General features: G+C 34.0%; 1 protein-coding gene across 3 annotated transcripts in view; it reads left to right on the top strand.

The window, feature by feature from the left end:
• The window catches only part of Parp1 (Poly-(ADP-ribose) polymerase), a 583,272-nt gene that overhangs the window by 340,945 nt on the left and 223,942 nt on the right, over nt 1-18,385 (top strand). For all 3 annotated transcript variants that reach the window (XM_090399735.1, XM_090399736.1, XM_090399737.1), the window contains exons 15-16: nt 2,834-2,966; nt 17,250-17,451. In XM_090399735.1, coding sequence (XP_090255861.1) covers nt 2,834-2,966; nt 17,250-17,451 — 335 coding nt within the window. The remainder of the gene's footprint in view (nt 1-2,833; nt 2,967-17,249; nt 17,452-18,385) is intronic.

Below are 18,385 nucleotides of genomic sequence, written 5' to 3' on the forward strand. Positions count from 1 at the left end.
TAACAGTTTGTATTTATTGCTCAGAAAGCTCTCACCAGTTTTGGTCTTATTGGTTTCAGTCCCCCCTATTATGTCGATCTGATACTTATCTAATTCCTCAGCTAGCTCCATTTCGTTGCCATTAATTCTTCTTATGTTGATAGTACCGATCTTTAACTCTGGTGATGTTGAGTTGGGGTGTGTTTTCAGATTTGTTCCAGTAGCTCTTTTTGCTGTTCGCCCTGGTTCCCTGGCGAAAACAACGGGGGGGGTATTGTTTAACCGGGCGATGCTCCAGCCGGCATGAAATTTTGTCATGTTGTACCATCATTTTTTATTTTGGTTTAACCAATAAGAATGCAATTTGGTCGGCTAAATCCCAAATTGTCAGCCCATCCTCGTTTGTTCAGTATCAAAGTAGATACCCAACAGGGTGCACCACGAGAAGGTGAGGATTGGACATTATGTCAGAAGCCCTGGTCGGTTCTCCACATTCCTCTAAAGGCTATGTGGAGGTCTCCTCTCAGTTATACAGCTTTTGCACCCCATATGTAATCTATTTAATATCTTAATTTCCCATGTCTTGTTAGTAGCATCATTAAACCTGGAGCGATGGTGTCTATTTTTGTTTGGAGTTTGCTTCTGATACTTGACACAAATTCTTTTGTTGATTTCTTCTTTAAATGTATTCATTCTTCTTCTCATTAGTTTAGGCTTATTTTTCTACAAGTGTTTTTATAGCTTTTTTTTTTTGGGGGGGGGGGTACTTTTGGTAACTTATTCCTAAATGCTCACTTATAGCCACTTCTTTTGCCAGCTGATCCACTTTCTCATTCCTGCTACTCCAATATACATCTGCATCTGGCAGAACTTAATTTCCCATTCCTCTAGAGTGCGATTCCTTACCAGATTTCTTGTCTACTCTATTAACACTAGGTGATTGTTCTGGGTTTTTTTTATGAAGCCTGTGGTGTTGAGTTGTAATTCCCAGAAATATGTAAGTGAATATGAACTCTAGCAAGTTCTTCAAACATTGGGGATGGAGTCTAAAATGGCATTCTTGTATAATGGACCGTCTGTAATATACTATGAAAGAACGGCTTGCTTGTTTTTTCTGTTTTACTCTCATTAGTATGTGTGTATGTGGTATTCCTCACATTCAGAGCTACCTTTTCTTTAATGTGTTTTCTTTGCTAGGTGAGGTCACTTACTGTAGTAAAGCAGAAGTTCATAGGGTTTTGATCTAGCAATTTCTGTTATATCTTCCAGAAGCGACATCATATACAAGACAGAATTCTTGCATTTTTAGGCATATCAGTGTTAGACCAGCAATAACACAAGCTACCTCAATAGATATTCTTCATTATCTTTAATTATTCACATGCTCTAAGGTGTTTAACTTTTGTCGGTTTTCTTAGATTTTCATGCATCATTCCAAGCAGATGCAATATTCATTGGCCTAATTTCTAATTTATCCTTGTCGACTTAGCTAGAAGTAAGATTTGTAAGAATTTTACAGCAACATATGAGATATACACTTGTTGAAGTTAAGTTTCTTGTTTCTTGTTACTCCTAGGTATATGGCTATTCTCACTGGCTATTTCTAGAACTTCCCTGCTTAGGAAGACTATTTTAGGTTGTTTTGCTTATGTGGAGTACTTTAGACCTGGTGCTGATACCAATCTGCAGCTTGATTGAGGTCTAAATGCATGTTGATTATAGCTTAATAGCTCTTGAATAGATAAAGTACAATAACTTTATTCAGTTTATATGTTTACTAATTTCATTGGATGCTACTTTTCTTGGTTTGATTATCATTATAATTATAGAGCATTTCTATAATAAAGGAAATCATTCTTTCTTGAGGCATTCTTTGTAAAAACTGTTGTTATGAATTTAGGGAATTCAAGAAATATTCTTAAGAGTAGGTCACTAGTTGTTCTGTTCTTTCTGGTGGTTTTTCTTGGATCTTGATTTGATTTCATTAAATGTAATTTCATTATCATTAGGAGTGTCTTTATCTCTTTCCATTCTTTGTATGGTTTGTGGATTTTTTTCATCTGTTGATTCGTCCTCATCAGGAATAAACATATTTATCATAATAGCCACAGTTTCAGTTAGGTTTTTAGTATTAAGTTTCATCCCGTTTTCCAATTCAGTTCTGCACAAAATCAGGCGAAAAAGAGGAGCAATCAGAGCATTTTGACACACTGTCTGTCTCTGTGTGTGCATGTTGTGTGTGCACGCACATTTAATATATACTTTAGTAAATACAGTCATACCCTGGAGTTATGGCACCTTCAGTTCCAAGTTTGAAGTTATGATTGAAATAATACAGTATGAAAACTGGTTTATTGAATGGGTGAAAGTTAACTGAACTTATTTAGCAATCTAAAGGCATATCGTGACTTACCACCAATATCTACCAAAAAATCTATCTCTACCATCAACATCAATCCAACCTCATCAAATGTAGAAGATACATACAGATATAACACAGTGCTATGCCTGTCCAACTGTATGTATCTTCTACATTTGATGAGATTGGATTGATATCGATGGTAGAGATAGATCTTTTGGTAGATGTTGGTGGTAAGTCAAGGTATGCCTTTAGATTGCTAAATAATTTCAGTTATCTCTCACTCATCAAGCTCTCAGTTAACCAATTCTTGTGTGTGTGATAGATATGTCACCTGATTCGTGGAAGAACTCTGCATAACTATATGTTGAGTTAACTGGTCAGCAAATTTATTTCTCAACCCAATTCTGTAATTGAGAGATTATGTGCTTGTATATTTATTTATTTATAGATTCATTTATTTATTTCTGTTTATTTTTTAATATATATACATAGGTTTAGAAAATGAAGCTCATGTGCTTGCAGAGAATAAAAACATATATAATGCAGTTCTTGGCATGGTAGATATTGTTAAGGGTACCAACTCCTATTACAAGCTGCAGTTATTGAAGTCAGATAACTCAGATACGTAAGTATTGTGTTCCATATAACACTAATAAAATTGAATAAAAATAAATAAAAAATGTATATTATAAGAAAGTAAGTTATGTGTGTCAAGGAAGCTGAACTAAACTTATAGTAATAATTTGGAAAGAATATAAAAGATTAATATCATGAATGTAGCAAAATGTTTTGAAGTCTACCAAGGAAGTTAATGAATGGGGGGGGGGGGGGAAGAGAAGCAGAGTACACCTAAAAAGGAAACAGATGGTAAATGTGATGTACAAGCAGAACATATAGATATTTTGAATATGAAGTCATCAGCTGCTGTGAATATGTTATCAAAATATCCAGAAGTAATATGCATCTACAAGTATATTTCACTAATAGTTATATAAATAAATCCATTGGCAATTTGAAATGTGGATATGCAGCTGGAGTATATATATATATATATATATATATATATATTCAAGCCTGGCTGAGTAGATAGCTTCACTGTCCTCTATCTAGCAGGATGTTTGGTTGAAATCTTTCTCTGGGTAGATGAATTTTAATCCTTGGTGAAAGACCATCATTCCACATATTGGAGGCCTGAAGTTGTCTTGAAAAATAATTATTTGATTTTTAGAACAGTATTTCCAGATTATTGTTATCTAAGCTTTTCATCCATCCATTGTACTAGCACTAATGTATTATGGGTTTACAACTGTTTGTGAGTGAGATTAAAAAAAGTTGTACATTGACTAAATTGCATATTTCAAAAGGCTGAATCCTTATTGGTTGGAAATATAGGTCTTGCTATTCCAGTTTATTAAATAGAAATAAAACAATGTGAGAATTTCAGGGAATTTCTTGCTCTGTGTTCCACGTAAGATTTATTCAGATCTCACCTACCCACACTTATCAGGAAAAATTGCTAACCCTATCTCAGCTTATTCCAAATGCCAAGTTATCAAGTAAAAATCTATCTTAACTTGATGAAAACTTTTCAAGAAATCATGTCTATAACAGGTATTTAAATTTCCTTGAAAAGACGTATGATGAGGAACTAAGTGAAAAACTGTTTGAAACTCTTAAATTTTAACCTGGTAGAACATATGTTATACTTAAGTTGCAAATCAATAATTTGAATTGAAGGATATACAGGGAAATTTGCAAGGTAGAGTTGTATTTTAAATCCATCAGTTCTTGAAATGATTTTTTCTCATCTGTTCTCAGATTTTGAAATGTAGAAATGGAGCATTTTTTTTTACTTTTTTAGTAGGGATGTGTTGAAGTGGGATCTGGCTGAAGCATACTGAAGTAAATTTGATAAACAATTTTTTTAAAAAAAAATATACTCGTTAAAATTTTATACAAATTTTTAACTATTGTATTTTTTTGTTGAAAATATTTGTTTATAAAATTTAATTTGCAATTTTAAATTTTTATTTTGAGAGGTACCTGTGGCCTAGTATAATTATTAGAAGAACACGTAAGTCCATAGTAATGACTTTTTAATTAATAAAGATTCAGATATTTCATACTAAAACTAATAGTACATCTTCACTGTTATAAACAGATAGGAATGGAATACAAGTGACGAACATTCGGTGAATCACCTATTAAAATACATTGTTGTCGCGAGCTAGGAAATGAAAGAAATTAATAAATAATTAATATTTAAGATTTCCAATCCCCTACATTTCAGAACCCATAGGTAGAAATTTGAAAAAGTACCAATTGATTCTTGCATATATTCCTATCAACAAAATTTCTTCCTTATTGCCTTCTACAAAAGATAAACTGTCATCTCTATCTTTGGCTGGCGTTTCCAAATACCATGTAAATGCGATGTTTCTTATTTTGGACAAACTGGCCGTTCTGTTGAAAAAAGAATTAAATTACATCAATATTATATTGAATACAAGAAACCTCAGAAGTGTGGTCTAGCACAACACAGTATTAACACTACCCATAATATCCAGTGGGATAAAGCTATTCTCCTTCATAGATGCAGGTTCAAATATGAACGCCTCTTTAAAGAAAGTTCTGAAGCTATTTTACATCGACCGAATTTAAATTTAAATGATTGTGTCACTCTCTGGGAGACTTTTATTTTATATAATCATTAAAACCAATTAACTTAAATATTAATTATATATTGATTTCTTTCATTTCCTAGCTCATGACAATAATGTATTTTAATAGGTGATCCACCTAATGTTCGTTACTTGTATTCCATTCCTATCTGTTTGTAACACTGAAGATGTACTATTAGTTTTAGTATGAAATATCTGAATCTTTATTAATTAAACAGTCATCACTGTGGACTTGCATGTTCTTTTAATAATGTTTAAATTTTAATTAATTATTAATTATGCTTTGGCCAAATAAAGAAAAATTAAAATATTAAATTTTAATGATAATGATACAACTAGTTTCAGCCTTCTTCAGGTATCCACTAAAGGTAGAACACAGTAATAAAAAATTGAAGTTACAAAAAACTGAGAATTACATGCAAAAAATGCAATACATAAATGACACAAAAAGATTGTATTTTTCAAGTCGTTCTATCTAACATGCTATTGTTTGTTGCATGCGTGCTTGCAGGTTCTCATGAGCGCCAGTATTGAACAACTGCAGTATGGCTATCAGGGATGTTATAACTTGTATATACAGTGGTTTCTCACTAATCCGAACTAATAAACACCGTGCTCGTTCGGAGTAGCGAAATTTCGCCCAAGAGACAACAGTAATTGCCTTTAAGACAAAAATAATCAGATTCTAATGGTACATAAATTTAATTCAGTAAATAAATGAAGTTACTGACAGAAAAAAAAGTTACCGTACTGTAATGTAAAATTTAAAAAATATTTCAGCACACAAGTTTATTTTAGTGAAAAAATTAGTTTGTATGTACTTGTATTATGGAGGATTCTGATTTAATAAAATTTCCTAGTTCAGTACATAACTTAATTTGCATAAAAAAATATCACTTCCTTGTACACAACACAAAAAAATTTTCACAAAATAACATCCAAAAAAAGTTTCTTTTATTTCTTTGTGGAAAAGTCACTGATTTTCTTTTGCTTTTTGGAAGCAAAAGAAAATCAGTGACTCTCAGAGCTGCATTAGCAATAAATTTTTTTTGGAATGGTGTATCATTCTGCTTATCCCATTCTATATGCACATTAAAACTGTCAACTGCCTCTTCACATTTTACTTTTTTTTTCTTTGAGTTCTTTATCGTCATCATCTTCTTTTAATTCATTCTGTAGCGTCATATTTATAATTTCAGCATCTGATTTGATTTCGAATTCACGTTCGGTTCTACTTGTAATCCATTTCATAACATCCATTTGTGAAATTTCAACATCTGGATTTATATTTTTAACCAAATTATGCACGTTTTGAATTTCCTCTTTTTGTGTATCACCGTAGTGTTATCTTGGTAAATTCTAGAAGGCCACAGTTTTTTTTTTTCCCCATGACGCTCGAATTGCTTCAGGTTCGATGGCTTCCCAAGCTGCCTTCAAATTTATATTTTTTATTGATGTGGTAACGTCATAATTTTGGGAAATTACATTTAAAAACAGGTCTTTACGATATTTTAATTTAATGGATTGTATTATGTTCTGATCCATTGGTTGCAACAGTGGAGTACAGTTTGGAGGCAAAACCATAGCCGTAAAATTTCCATCCTCACTAATCAATTCATCTGCCGGAGGATGTCAACGACAGTTATCCAATAATAAGTGCTTTCTGTTATAAATTCTTGGATTTTAAATAATGGTACAAAATCGTTGTGAAACCAAACCAGTTTGTTGTTTCAAGGATACTTGCGACATAAGGCTGAATGATATAATCATGTAATCACAAGAAAGATATTTATTTAACCAAATATTTCGGTCTGGAAATAGCAGACTATCGTCAGTGGTAATACAAGAACAGTCTAAAAATACAAGCTAGAATACTAACAATAGATCGTTAAAATTATAACACGCCTCGTGATGTTAAATCACTAAGTATGAAACGGAATATTTTGAAGTACAAACATGATTGAATTTGCTATTAAAAAAAAAAAAAAAAAAAAAAAAAAAAAAAAAATTAATTAATGAGTAATCTTGATTAGACTTTCCCAGATTTTTGATATAGATATACAGTCATTATGATTCAGGTTGGGGCGATGGAGCAAGGCCTCCACGCTTTCCTTGAACAAACGTTCGAACCTATAACGTGATCTATGTAAGAGGCGAGTCTTGGACCAAAGGATGCTGTGGTTAGTTTCAATCCCGTGTTGAGCCAATCCAGACTTTTCAGGTTTGTTGTGAAGAATGGATGATTGATGTTCTTGGCTCAACACGGGATTGAAACTAACCACAGCATCCTTTGGTCCAAGACTCGCCTCTTACATAGATCCTGTTATAGGTTCGAACGTTTGTTCAAGGAAAGCGTCGAGGCCTTGCTCCATCACCCCAACCTGAATCGTAATGACTATATCTATATCAAAAATCTGGGAAAGTCTAATCAAGATTACTCATTAATTAATTTTTTTTTTAATAGCAAATTCAATCATGTTTGTACTTCAAAATATTCCGTTTCATACTTAGTGATTTAACATCACACGACATGTTATAATTTTAACAATCTATTGTTAGTATTCTAGCTTGTATTTTTAAACTGTTCTTATTACCACTGACGATGGTCTGCTATTTCCAGACCGAAATATTTGGTTAAATAAATATCTTTCTTGTGATTACGTGATTATATCATTCAACCAAACCAGTTTGAAAAAAGTTCGACATTCATCCATTCTTTACGTTGACTTCAGTACGAAACCGAAAGGCAGCAGTTCTTAAATGGTCTTGGGGTTTTGATTTTCCAGTCATAAGTAACTTTAATTTATGTTTTCTTGAGGCGTATGCACAAGGCATGATCGTGACACGCTCTTTGGACATTTTTCGACCGGGCACTGAGGCTTCATTTCTGTGAACTAGAGTTTTCTCTGGTCATGACCTCGAAGAAAGGCCACTTTTGTTTTGTCCACATGATAAATTTGATCATCTGTTAAATTTAATTCAAGAATTTTTTCTAAAAAAGCTTTTTGGAATGATTCTACGGCAGAAACGTCACTAGACAGTTTCCCCCCCCTGATATTGATAGATACGGAATACCATGGTGTATCTTAAATTTTTCTAGCCAACCATCACTTGCTTTGAATTTCTGATCTGGATAAATTTGCAAATGGAATTGCTTAGCTTTCTGCTTTAAAATGTCTCTGGAGATGGGAGTATGACAACTTCTTTCTTAAAGAAACCACGTGTAAACAGCAGAAATTAGAATCAAGTAAAGAAAAATCACTTGTTTTCAGAGTTTGTCTCTTAAGGACCAAGCAAGGCTTGGTCCTTCTGTGGTTGAAACATAAGTTAAAATCCTGTCTTTTTTTTTTTTTTTTTATGTCACTGATTGTAGTTTTGCCGACCTTGTATTCACTAGCAAGTTAACCGCTTAACCCTTTTCTAGTCGCTGAATTATTTTAGACTTATCCGAGAGCCATTTTAACGAAATAAAGCTCAGTGTTAAAAAGAGTAAAATAAAAAATGACATTAATGAAAAACTGGAAAAAAAAAAAAGAAAACTAACACAATCGATAATCGTTCACTAAAAACTTACGAAAACACAAAACAATAAACAACAACTCCGACAACGTTTCATTTCAATAACCAAAGAAAAACGGAGTTATATACAACTAGGCTTTAGGCTACGTCATCGTTGTTGATGGGAACACAAATATTATTAGTAGTGACTAATCGTTCATTAACAACAGCGGTGATTCATGCCGACAATACAGTACGTACTGTGCAGTATAAAAAAAGCAAACGTGAACACAATAAATCAAAATAGGCCTACAGTACAGTATAACCGTACAGTATGGAAAAAAATACTGTACTGTAATAATAATAAAAAATAGTAATAGTTAAAATAATAATTATTTAATGAAAAATAATAGTACACAAAATAATAATACGTAATAAAACTTTTTCTTTCAAACCGCAGTTTGGATTACTGGTGGGTTCAGACTAAAGAGGTTCGGATTAGCGAGATATCACTGTGTGTATATACAGGGTGTTTGGGATAAATTTGACATATTTATAATTAATTATATTTTTCCGTAAGTTACATGTATTAACACACACTTCTCTTCATTTAAAAGGTTGGACCCTTCTTCATTCATATACAAGATGTCAGAAAGGATGGATAGCTGGAACCCACCTGAATCATGGAAGAGAATAACTTGTATCATGATGATTCGTGCCGGCCATCAAAATAAGGATATTTCGACTGCTGCCCAATGCTCCCTGAATACAGTAAAAACAATCAGGCATGAACTAGAGACTTGCAATGGTGACTACGAGGATGTAGCAAGAAGAAAGATCCCTAGCAGACGATCTGATTGCGTTCGTACAGCAGAATTCCTCGCAAATCTGCAGGAACAGGTGTTGAAGATCCCTGGCATTGGAAATCGGGCTTTGTCACGTGAAATGAATGTTGCAGCCTCTACTATGAAGCTTGCACTCAATGAAGACCTCCGCTACTACTCATACAAGTGCCGCAAAGGTCAGCTGCTTACAGAAAAGGCCCGTGAAAAACTTTTGATAAACGCGAAGAAACTTCTAAGCAAAGTGAAAAATCCTGCGGAACCACAAACAATCTGGTTCTTTTCCGATGAGAAAAACTTTTGCCAGGATCAAAAACACAACACGCAGAATAACAGATGGCTTGCATACAGTACAAAGGACATTCCTCGTGTAATGCAGACTAAATTTCCCCAAACTGTGATGGTTTTCGGATGTGTATCCTCTGAAGGCAATGTGATGCCTCCGCATTTTTTCCAAGAGGGCCTCAGGTTGACTTCAGATGGCTATGTGGAGTTGCTAAACACTGTAGTCAAGCCCTGGATAACAAGGGTAGCCAATGGTAGGCCGTATGTATGGCAGCAGGATTCGGCCCCTTGCCACACATCTGGGAAAAGTCAAAAACGGTTGTCTGAAAATTTCTACGACTTCACCAGTCCAAATGTTCGGCCTCCAAACTCCCCAGACCTTAACCCCATGGATTATTTTGTATGGGGCGCAGTTGAAAAAGACACCAATCGCACTTCCAGTAATACAAAAGCCCAGTTAATGGATAAAATTAAAACAGTTTTTGCGGCCCTTCCCAGGGAGACTGTAGCATCAGCTTGTTCGAGGTTCCGAAGCAGGATTGAAGCTGTGATCGATGCTAATGGTGGTTATTTTGAGTAAATCTTGTTGATAGTATTGTAATTAACTCTGCCTGTAATGTTTTTTGTCAATTCATTAAATTTAATAGATACAAAGAAGATTTTCTTTTTCCTTACGAAACTGTCAAATTTATCCCGAACACCCTGTATATATATATATATATATATATATATATACACACACAGAAACTTTGAAAGTTTCAAACACTGACTGGAGAGTTATGAGAATACCATCTTCAGCATTGGAGTTGCCTTAGCAACTGGCCAGACAGCTGTTTCGAACTGATGCTTCTCATCACAGATCAGACAAAAATTTTAATATGAAAAGAATCCTCATTTAATGCCAAAACAATCCTATTTCAGAGAATTGTATTTTTCATAAGTGAACATTTGTTGCTTAAAGAGTAATTATCAAAGAAATGCCTAAATGTATTCATTTTGGCATCATAAAATAAACATCATATTTCATACTCATAAGGGGTGCTTAAGGGTCAAAGCTGTATAACTGAGAGGAGACCTCCACATAGCCTTTAAAGGAATGCGGAGAACTGACCAGGGCTTCTGACCTAATGTATAATCCTCACCTTCTCATGGTGCACTCTGTTGGGTATCTACCTAGATACTGAATGAACGAGGATGGGCTGGCAATTTGGAATTTAGCCGACCAAATTGTAATTCTTATTGGCTTAAACCAAATTACAAAATAATGGTACAACATTACAAAATTTCATGCCGGTTGGGGCTTCGCCCAGTTAAACAGGACCCCCGTTGTTTTCACCAGCGAACCAGAGTGAACAGCGAAAAGTCAGCTGCTGGAACAAATCTGAAAAACACCCCAACTCAACATCCCCACAGTTAAAGATCGGTACTATCAACATAAGAAGCTTGAATGGCAAAGAAATGGAGCTAGCTGAGGAATTAGATAAGTACCAGATCGACATAATGGGGGTGACTGAAACAAAAAAGAGAAAAACTGGTGGGATCTTTCTGAGCAATAAATACAAAATGTTATATTCAGGCAATGACAATCAAGGAAAAGAAGGAGTAGCCATAGTATTCAACACTAAATACGAGACTAACTTCTTGAATGGCAGGCAGTCTCAAGGGCAAATATGAGAATGGGGAACTGGACAATGAGACTTATTTGTGCCTATGGTCCCACAGAAGGTTCTACTAAGGTAGAAGTGGAGGAATTTTTTGAGGATTTCGAGAAAGCATCTGACACAATGAAAAAGGAAAACTGTTGGGGATCTAAATAGCAGAGTAGGAAATGATTGTCAGACATACAAAAATATATTGGGAAAATTTAGAGAAAAGAGCAAAGCTAATAATAATGTTGGATTTCTGCTCAGGACCTGGACTAGTTATTACTAACACCATGTTCCAACATAAAAATGTGTACAAATTCACATGGAGAGAAGAGGCAAGAAATAAGAAAAGTCTCATTGACTATGTTATTGTTGATAGTGATGTTTTATCCCTTGCAGGACACCAGAGTGTACAGAGGATTTGAAATTGGAAGTGATCACTATTTAGTCTTGAGCAGGATAAATTGAATTTCATATTGAAAAGAATAACATGTAAGAAAGTTTTAAAGCAAATTAAAGTTGAGCAGCTCTCAGACGTGAACTGTGGACTAAAATACACAAAGATTATTGAAGAAAAAATGAAAGAGTTTGATAACAGGAACCAAACTTTAGAGATTCAGTGCAAGCCTTGAGGAAAACCTTGATTGATTCAGCCAGAGAGGCATGTGGTGAAGTTGGCTGCAAGGATTGAAAAATCAGAACTCCATGGTGGACACAGGAAGTTAAAGAGGCAGTGAAGGAAAAGAAGAAAGCATATCAGAAGTTCCTTGCAAATAAGTCAGCTTATGCTCTTAGAGAATACAGAGACAAATGTAAGAAAGCTAAACAAAAGTCATGGGAGGACTTTGGCAAGAACATAGAAAATAAATATCAAGAAGGTGGCAGAATATTTTGGAGGTTGTTGAAGAAGCTTAGAAATGGAGGATAGAGTACTGTAAAAGGAGATAGAGATGATAAAGGTGACATGAAAAATGGGAGAAAAAGATATCGTTGAAGTATGGAGTAATTACTTCAAGAAATTGCTAAATGAAACAAGCAGTGATAGCACAGTGGTAAAAAACACTCAACAGGCATATAGTCAGGAATGCATATCCATACTTGAAGCCATAAAGGCAGCAGGAGTAGATGATATTAAACCAGAAATGCTGATGTATGGTGGTATAAAAGTCTTGCAGTGGCTGCACTGCATAGTTCAGAAAGCCTGGACATAGGGACAAATTCCCGATGATTGGAGTAGAGCTCTCATAGTACCCATATATAAAAAGGGAAATAAAACTGAATGTGAGAATTACAGGGATATTTCCCTACTGAGTGTTCCTGGTAAGATATATGCAAGTATACTTGAGAAACAGTTGAGATGAATTGTAGAAGAAAAGCTTGGTGAAGAACAAGCTGGATTCAGGCCAAATAGAGGCTGTCAGGATCAGATCTTCACTTTACGACAAATAGTGGAGAAATCATTGGAATATAACAAAGATCTCTATTTGAGTTTTGTAGATCTGGAAAAGGTATATGTCAAGGTGCCAAGAGAGAAGCTATACAATACGCTACAGTTATATTGTGTCAATGGGGCATTATATCAAGCAATACTTAGTCTTTATTTGAGTTGTAAGTCAGCAGTTAGAATTGAAGGAAGTACAGGAAGATGGTTTAATGTTAAATCTGGTGTGAGACAAGGATGTACATTATCCCCTCTGTTATTCATTATCTATATGGATCATATTATGAAGGAAAGTGGCATTTGAACTTGATATCAAAATTGGAGATGTTAATGTCAGCTCTTTGCTTTATGCGGACGATGTTATACTTATCAAAAATCCGCTACGACTCTTCAAGATTCCTTGGCTAAATTGAATAACTGTTGTAATAAATATGGTATGAAAGTCAGCAATATAAAGACAAAGACAATGAAAATAGGCAGAATCATTGAAAATGTCAACTGCATTGTGAACGGAGAACCTGTGGTACAAGTAAAGCATTTCAGCTACTTAGGCACGATTTTTAGTGAAGATGGTAAATTAAATATGGAAATAGACAACAGAATCAATAAAGCTGGTATAGTAGGAAGTCAATTGAATAAATTCATATGGAATAAGAGAAATTAGTCGGAACACTAAATTAGCTGTATACAAGACGGTGTTCAAACCAGTTTTAACTTATGGATCTGAGAGCTGGGTCAGAAGTAAAACACTTGACCAAAGACTAGAGACCACAAAAATGAGAATCCGAATACTGAGAAAGATTAGATGCATGAATAGATGACATCAATGGCAATATCATATTAAAAAGGAAGATATTAGGAAAGAACTTGACATTGTCAGCATCCGGTAATGTCTTAGCAGAGCTAATCTGAGGTGGTATGGTCATTTAAACAATGGGCAAGCAAAGATTATCAAAACAAGTATTCTCTGCCAGGTTGGCAGGAAAACGACCCAGAGGAAGACCAAGATATAGGTGGATTGATATGGTACAAAGTGCCTTAGACGACAGAAATATAACATCTGATAATATTGGAGTCTTGACAAGTAACAGATAGATCTGGAGGAAAGTTGTAGATAGGAAGTTAGTAATGATGTAAATTTTTCATGTATTACTATCATATCCTGTACACCCCTTGAGGGTACATGGCAAGAGTTTGATGATGATGATATTTCGTACTCTGCTTAAAAAACTTGAAAGTTTAAATAGCACAAGCTATGTCAACACCAATTCCAAGGATTGTTTTCTTCTACCGAAATACATTTTCTGTCTTTTTACTCCATGTTACTAACATGGATAATCCACCACCGCAACTTGAAATCACACGCTAAATTACGTTGCAGAAATTCTGCAATATCAATTCGTACTTTGTTATCAATTCGTATCAATTGAAAAATCACGGTATCGCTCATCACTACAGTACTGCTGCATGCGTGCAAGTCACCGTGATGGCAGAAACGAAACTACAGCCGAAAGCAATGCCACCTGAGAACAGAAATGCACAGATTTCTGCTGAAATCGGTTCGAAAATCGGTATTGCCACCAAGGGAAAAAAACCTAAATCATGGGAAATAACGTCCATGTCAAGTTGTTAATGGCGAGAAAACTACAGCCGAAAGCAACGCCACCTGAGAACAGAAATGCAGATTTCTGCTGAAATCGATCCGAAAATCGGTATTGCCACCGAGAAAAAAAAAAATTCCAATCACGGGAAATAATGTCCACATCAAGTTGTTAATGGCGGGAAAACAATACATCGTGGAATAGGCCTTACGACAGGACCATCCAAAAATTATGTAAATTGCGGGAACGTAAAAACGGGGTTTTACTGTATATGTATATATAAAATGAAAAATCATCCATTTCATTAAATTGATCTATTTGTAAAAATTTGCAAAAAAACTTTCAGAAAATATATTAAAAGTGTGTGAGATGAAAACCTCAGTTTTTTGGGAAGAAGCACCTTGCACCTTTCAGATGAGCCCAACCAACTCACTTTCACTTCAAAAACCCTTATAATATACAAATAAGGCTGTTAATCGCAGACATTTACTCTTTATAGAGAGTACTATCATTTTGAATAAAAATGCTGCAAGTGTTCAACCAAACTTGTAACCAGTCTTTAACAGAAATTAAGTTTGATTATACAGAAATAAAGTTTGATTTCTGTTAAAGACATTTGTCAAATCAGATTTGGCAAATGTGTCATAAAAATCACATATTTAGGCTGAAGTGCTGAGTAGTGCTCATGTTCAAGATTTAATGATTGTAATCAGCACAGGGAAACATTTAAACTAATGTTTAATGCTTAGAATCACTGACAGAACATTTATTATTTCCTCTGCAATCCATTCCACTTATCAGAAAAAATTTATTCTTCGTCTTTGCTTATTACATCTTTATGCAACACCCAGGGGTTGACTCCCCCCCCCACACACCCCTTCTGATCATGTACTGAAAAAGTTTCTTTAGCATTTACTCTGTTTACATATTATTTCAAATGCCATAGTATTCAAAGCATTATGAAAAGAGATACAGTTTTCCTTATCCTTGCTACTCAGTGTATTATTCACATCCATGTGCTCCTTTGAACTATTTTTCTCAATTATCCTTTACCTCAACTACCAGTCCAATTAGGCATTCTTGCAGTGTTTCCTTATCACCTTTATCAGCTGTTGCCCTTCCTAGTTTAGCATCATTGGCAAACAACTGGATATATCCTTTGAAATAATTCCCAATATCATTGATATATAAACAAATTTTGTTGCAGTTTTAATTTGTATATTAAGTACACCCTTGTGAAAAACCATTGGTCACCTAGATTCTCTTTGATTCTGCTCCACCTAGACTACTCACTAATGTCTGCCCACCAGCTGTCCCCTTATCCATATCACCAGTTTCATACTCATCTCCATTCGCTCCAATTTATGCAGACTTCCTTACAGTATTCTGAAATGCCTTCACAAAATCTGATATTACCTTAGCATAGCCATTTCCCTTATCTACCTATATTTTTATTATAGAGTAGTAAAGTAATTTACTGTGTTAAAACATGTCAACTCTAGTCTATCATATTCCAGTCCACCCTGCTATCGTACTTTTTATTCAGGACTTTGCTCTGAAGTGTAAAAACCCTGTTTTTGCCACTTTAAGCCATAAAACCATACTGGTATTACATTGGGAAATTAATGCAATTTACCACATGGTGGTAGATTGCTTTCATTGCTATCATCATCTATGGTATTTCATTAAATTAAATTCCACTGAGCACTGGTGTTTTTTCTGAAAGGTGTGGTGCCTCACCTGCATCTCTGCTGTATTGGTTCACTCATAAACATTATGAAAGCATATGATACCAAACTGGATGTTGGTGGAAGCTTAATTAAAGTCACCTAACTGCATTGCCCTGATAATGTGCTTTTAGATAAATCTGCTACCAACTTTCAAGAGTTTATAGCTAAATTAAATAATTGAAGTTACAAAAATGTTATTTTGAGAAATCTGCAAAAAAAAAAAAAAAATCTAATATGGAAATTTGCAGGAAACAAATTACAAACTCCAGTTCTGAGTATTAAACATATATAGCAAGTAATATGTTTTAGCTGTTTAATGAAAATGGCAAATTAATTATGGAAATGAGTACTAGAATAAACACAGCTGTTTTCTGTTATGATGAAGGCGTCTGTGAATTAATAAATATATATACGGAGCAACAGAACAATCAGCTTAAATTTATCACTGTATATTAGAATGTGCATCAGTTTTAATACATGAATTTGAAAGCTGGACTAGAAAATTAAAAATTAGTTAAAAACTGCAGATATGAGAGTTAATATAACCACCATATCAAACTTGAAGATGTTGGAAAGGAACATGATATAATTATTATATAAGAATGTTGACAGAGTTAATTAGAGCTGGTATTCTTACTTAAACAAAATGAGAATTGAAAATTTTTGAAACAATTGTTTGACACAAACTTTTGCAGGTAAGAGATTTAGAAAAACGTTGACATTTGATACACCAGCTGTGAGTTTTATAATACAGAAAGTTAAGTGCTGATCTGAAACCTGCCAAATATAGTTAGCTTGCACTATACCAAACTCATATGGGCCAAAGGAATAATTTCTTGTAGCATACAGTTTATTGGAGTAAATTTACATTGTCATAGCATCAGTGTTTTGGGACATGAATTGGACTTGGACTATGTTGGATTATTATAATATCTTCTAATTTCTACTTGTGGCCCTTGAGGAAATGCACCAAAAATTGACAGTGATGAATAATCATAAAGAAGTGAGAGGAGTGTAATATAAAATATTATAACTGTAAAATTAACATAAAGATTTGCTGCTTTTTAAGTAATGAGATCTGCTCAAATCCGAAATAGACAAAAGCATAATTATTCATTCTTCCTAGAACCATTTATGCTAAATAAAGCTTGCTTACATATTTATGTATTTTATCTCTGTTTCAGTTATTACTGGGTTTTTCGTTCTTGGGGACGAGTTGGAACTACAATTGGAGGAAATAAATTGGAACATTTTGCAAGTAAGTTGGATGCTATTTTGGAATTCAAGAGGCTGTATGAAGAAAAGACTGCAAATTCATGGGATCACAGACAGAATTTTGTTAAACAGCCAAATCGTTTTTATCCATTAGAAATAGACTATGGACAAGTAAGCTTGATTACACAAATTTCTTCTCTAGAAATTTAGAAAAGTAACATCCTTTCTTTTTGCTGATAGCAAAATATCTCTATCATCTTAATTTTTACTGTTATGCATCTTGTTCTTACTATTATATGACTTAGATATTGAGTGATTTTTGTATTGCTGAATGCATCCATCATCCATGGGTTCAGATGACATCTATCCAAAGAGCTATTCAGGAGTGGCAGATGCTTTTGAAGAGTACTAAAAGAACTCTCTTGAGATAGGTTTGGAATCAGTGTCCTCCAATGTCAGAAGAATTCATATGACTGAAGTTCAGATAGTATAAAATTAATCCAAACCAAAAATTTTACATTCTAGTTTATAAGAAATTATATTGAAAATGTATTATTTTTATTAATAATTATATTGCTTAATTTTTATATTATTTTCTTGTACTAGTATGGAAACAAAAGCTTGTGCATAAAGGTACTTTTTAACTACTTTTTTTTTTTTAATACCGAGAGCAGTTAACTTCACTAAAGCTACTTAGATTTGACTAAAATGTGAAGCATGACTCCGAGTTTGTATTATACTCCTTTGTATTGTAATGTGTTGTATTGAGATTTGGTCATCAGAAAGAATTTTGAGCTTTATTTAAAAAGTCAGCTGTTCTTATTATAACTAATGGCACAGTCAAACAGTAACCTGGTTGCGAACTATTCACATGTGCTTAGTGTAATATAATTGACAGCAAAAGATGTATTCCTATTATGATATAACATATGACTCAGCCAAGCAGAAAAGAAGTTTTCTTCAGCTAAACCTCTTATTTTAGAACAACAACTTTGATTACTTAAATTAAGGGGATATTAAATCCCACATAGTTTTAAAACCGAATAAGAAACTCAAAAGAAACTCGCCGATACTTTATAGTTTACTATATTCGGCAAGAAACTCT

The sequence above is a fragment of the Typopeltis vanoorti genome, chromosome 10 (genome assembly GCF_054136105.1).
Source record: "Typopeltis vanoorti isolate ZY-2024b chromosome 10, IOZ_Tvanoo_1.0, whole genome shotgun sequence".
NCBI classification, from domain to species: Eukaryota; Metazoa; Arthropoda; class Arachnida; order Uropygi; family Thelyphonidae; genus Typopeltis; species Typopeltis vanoorti.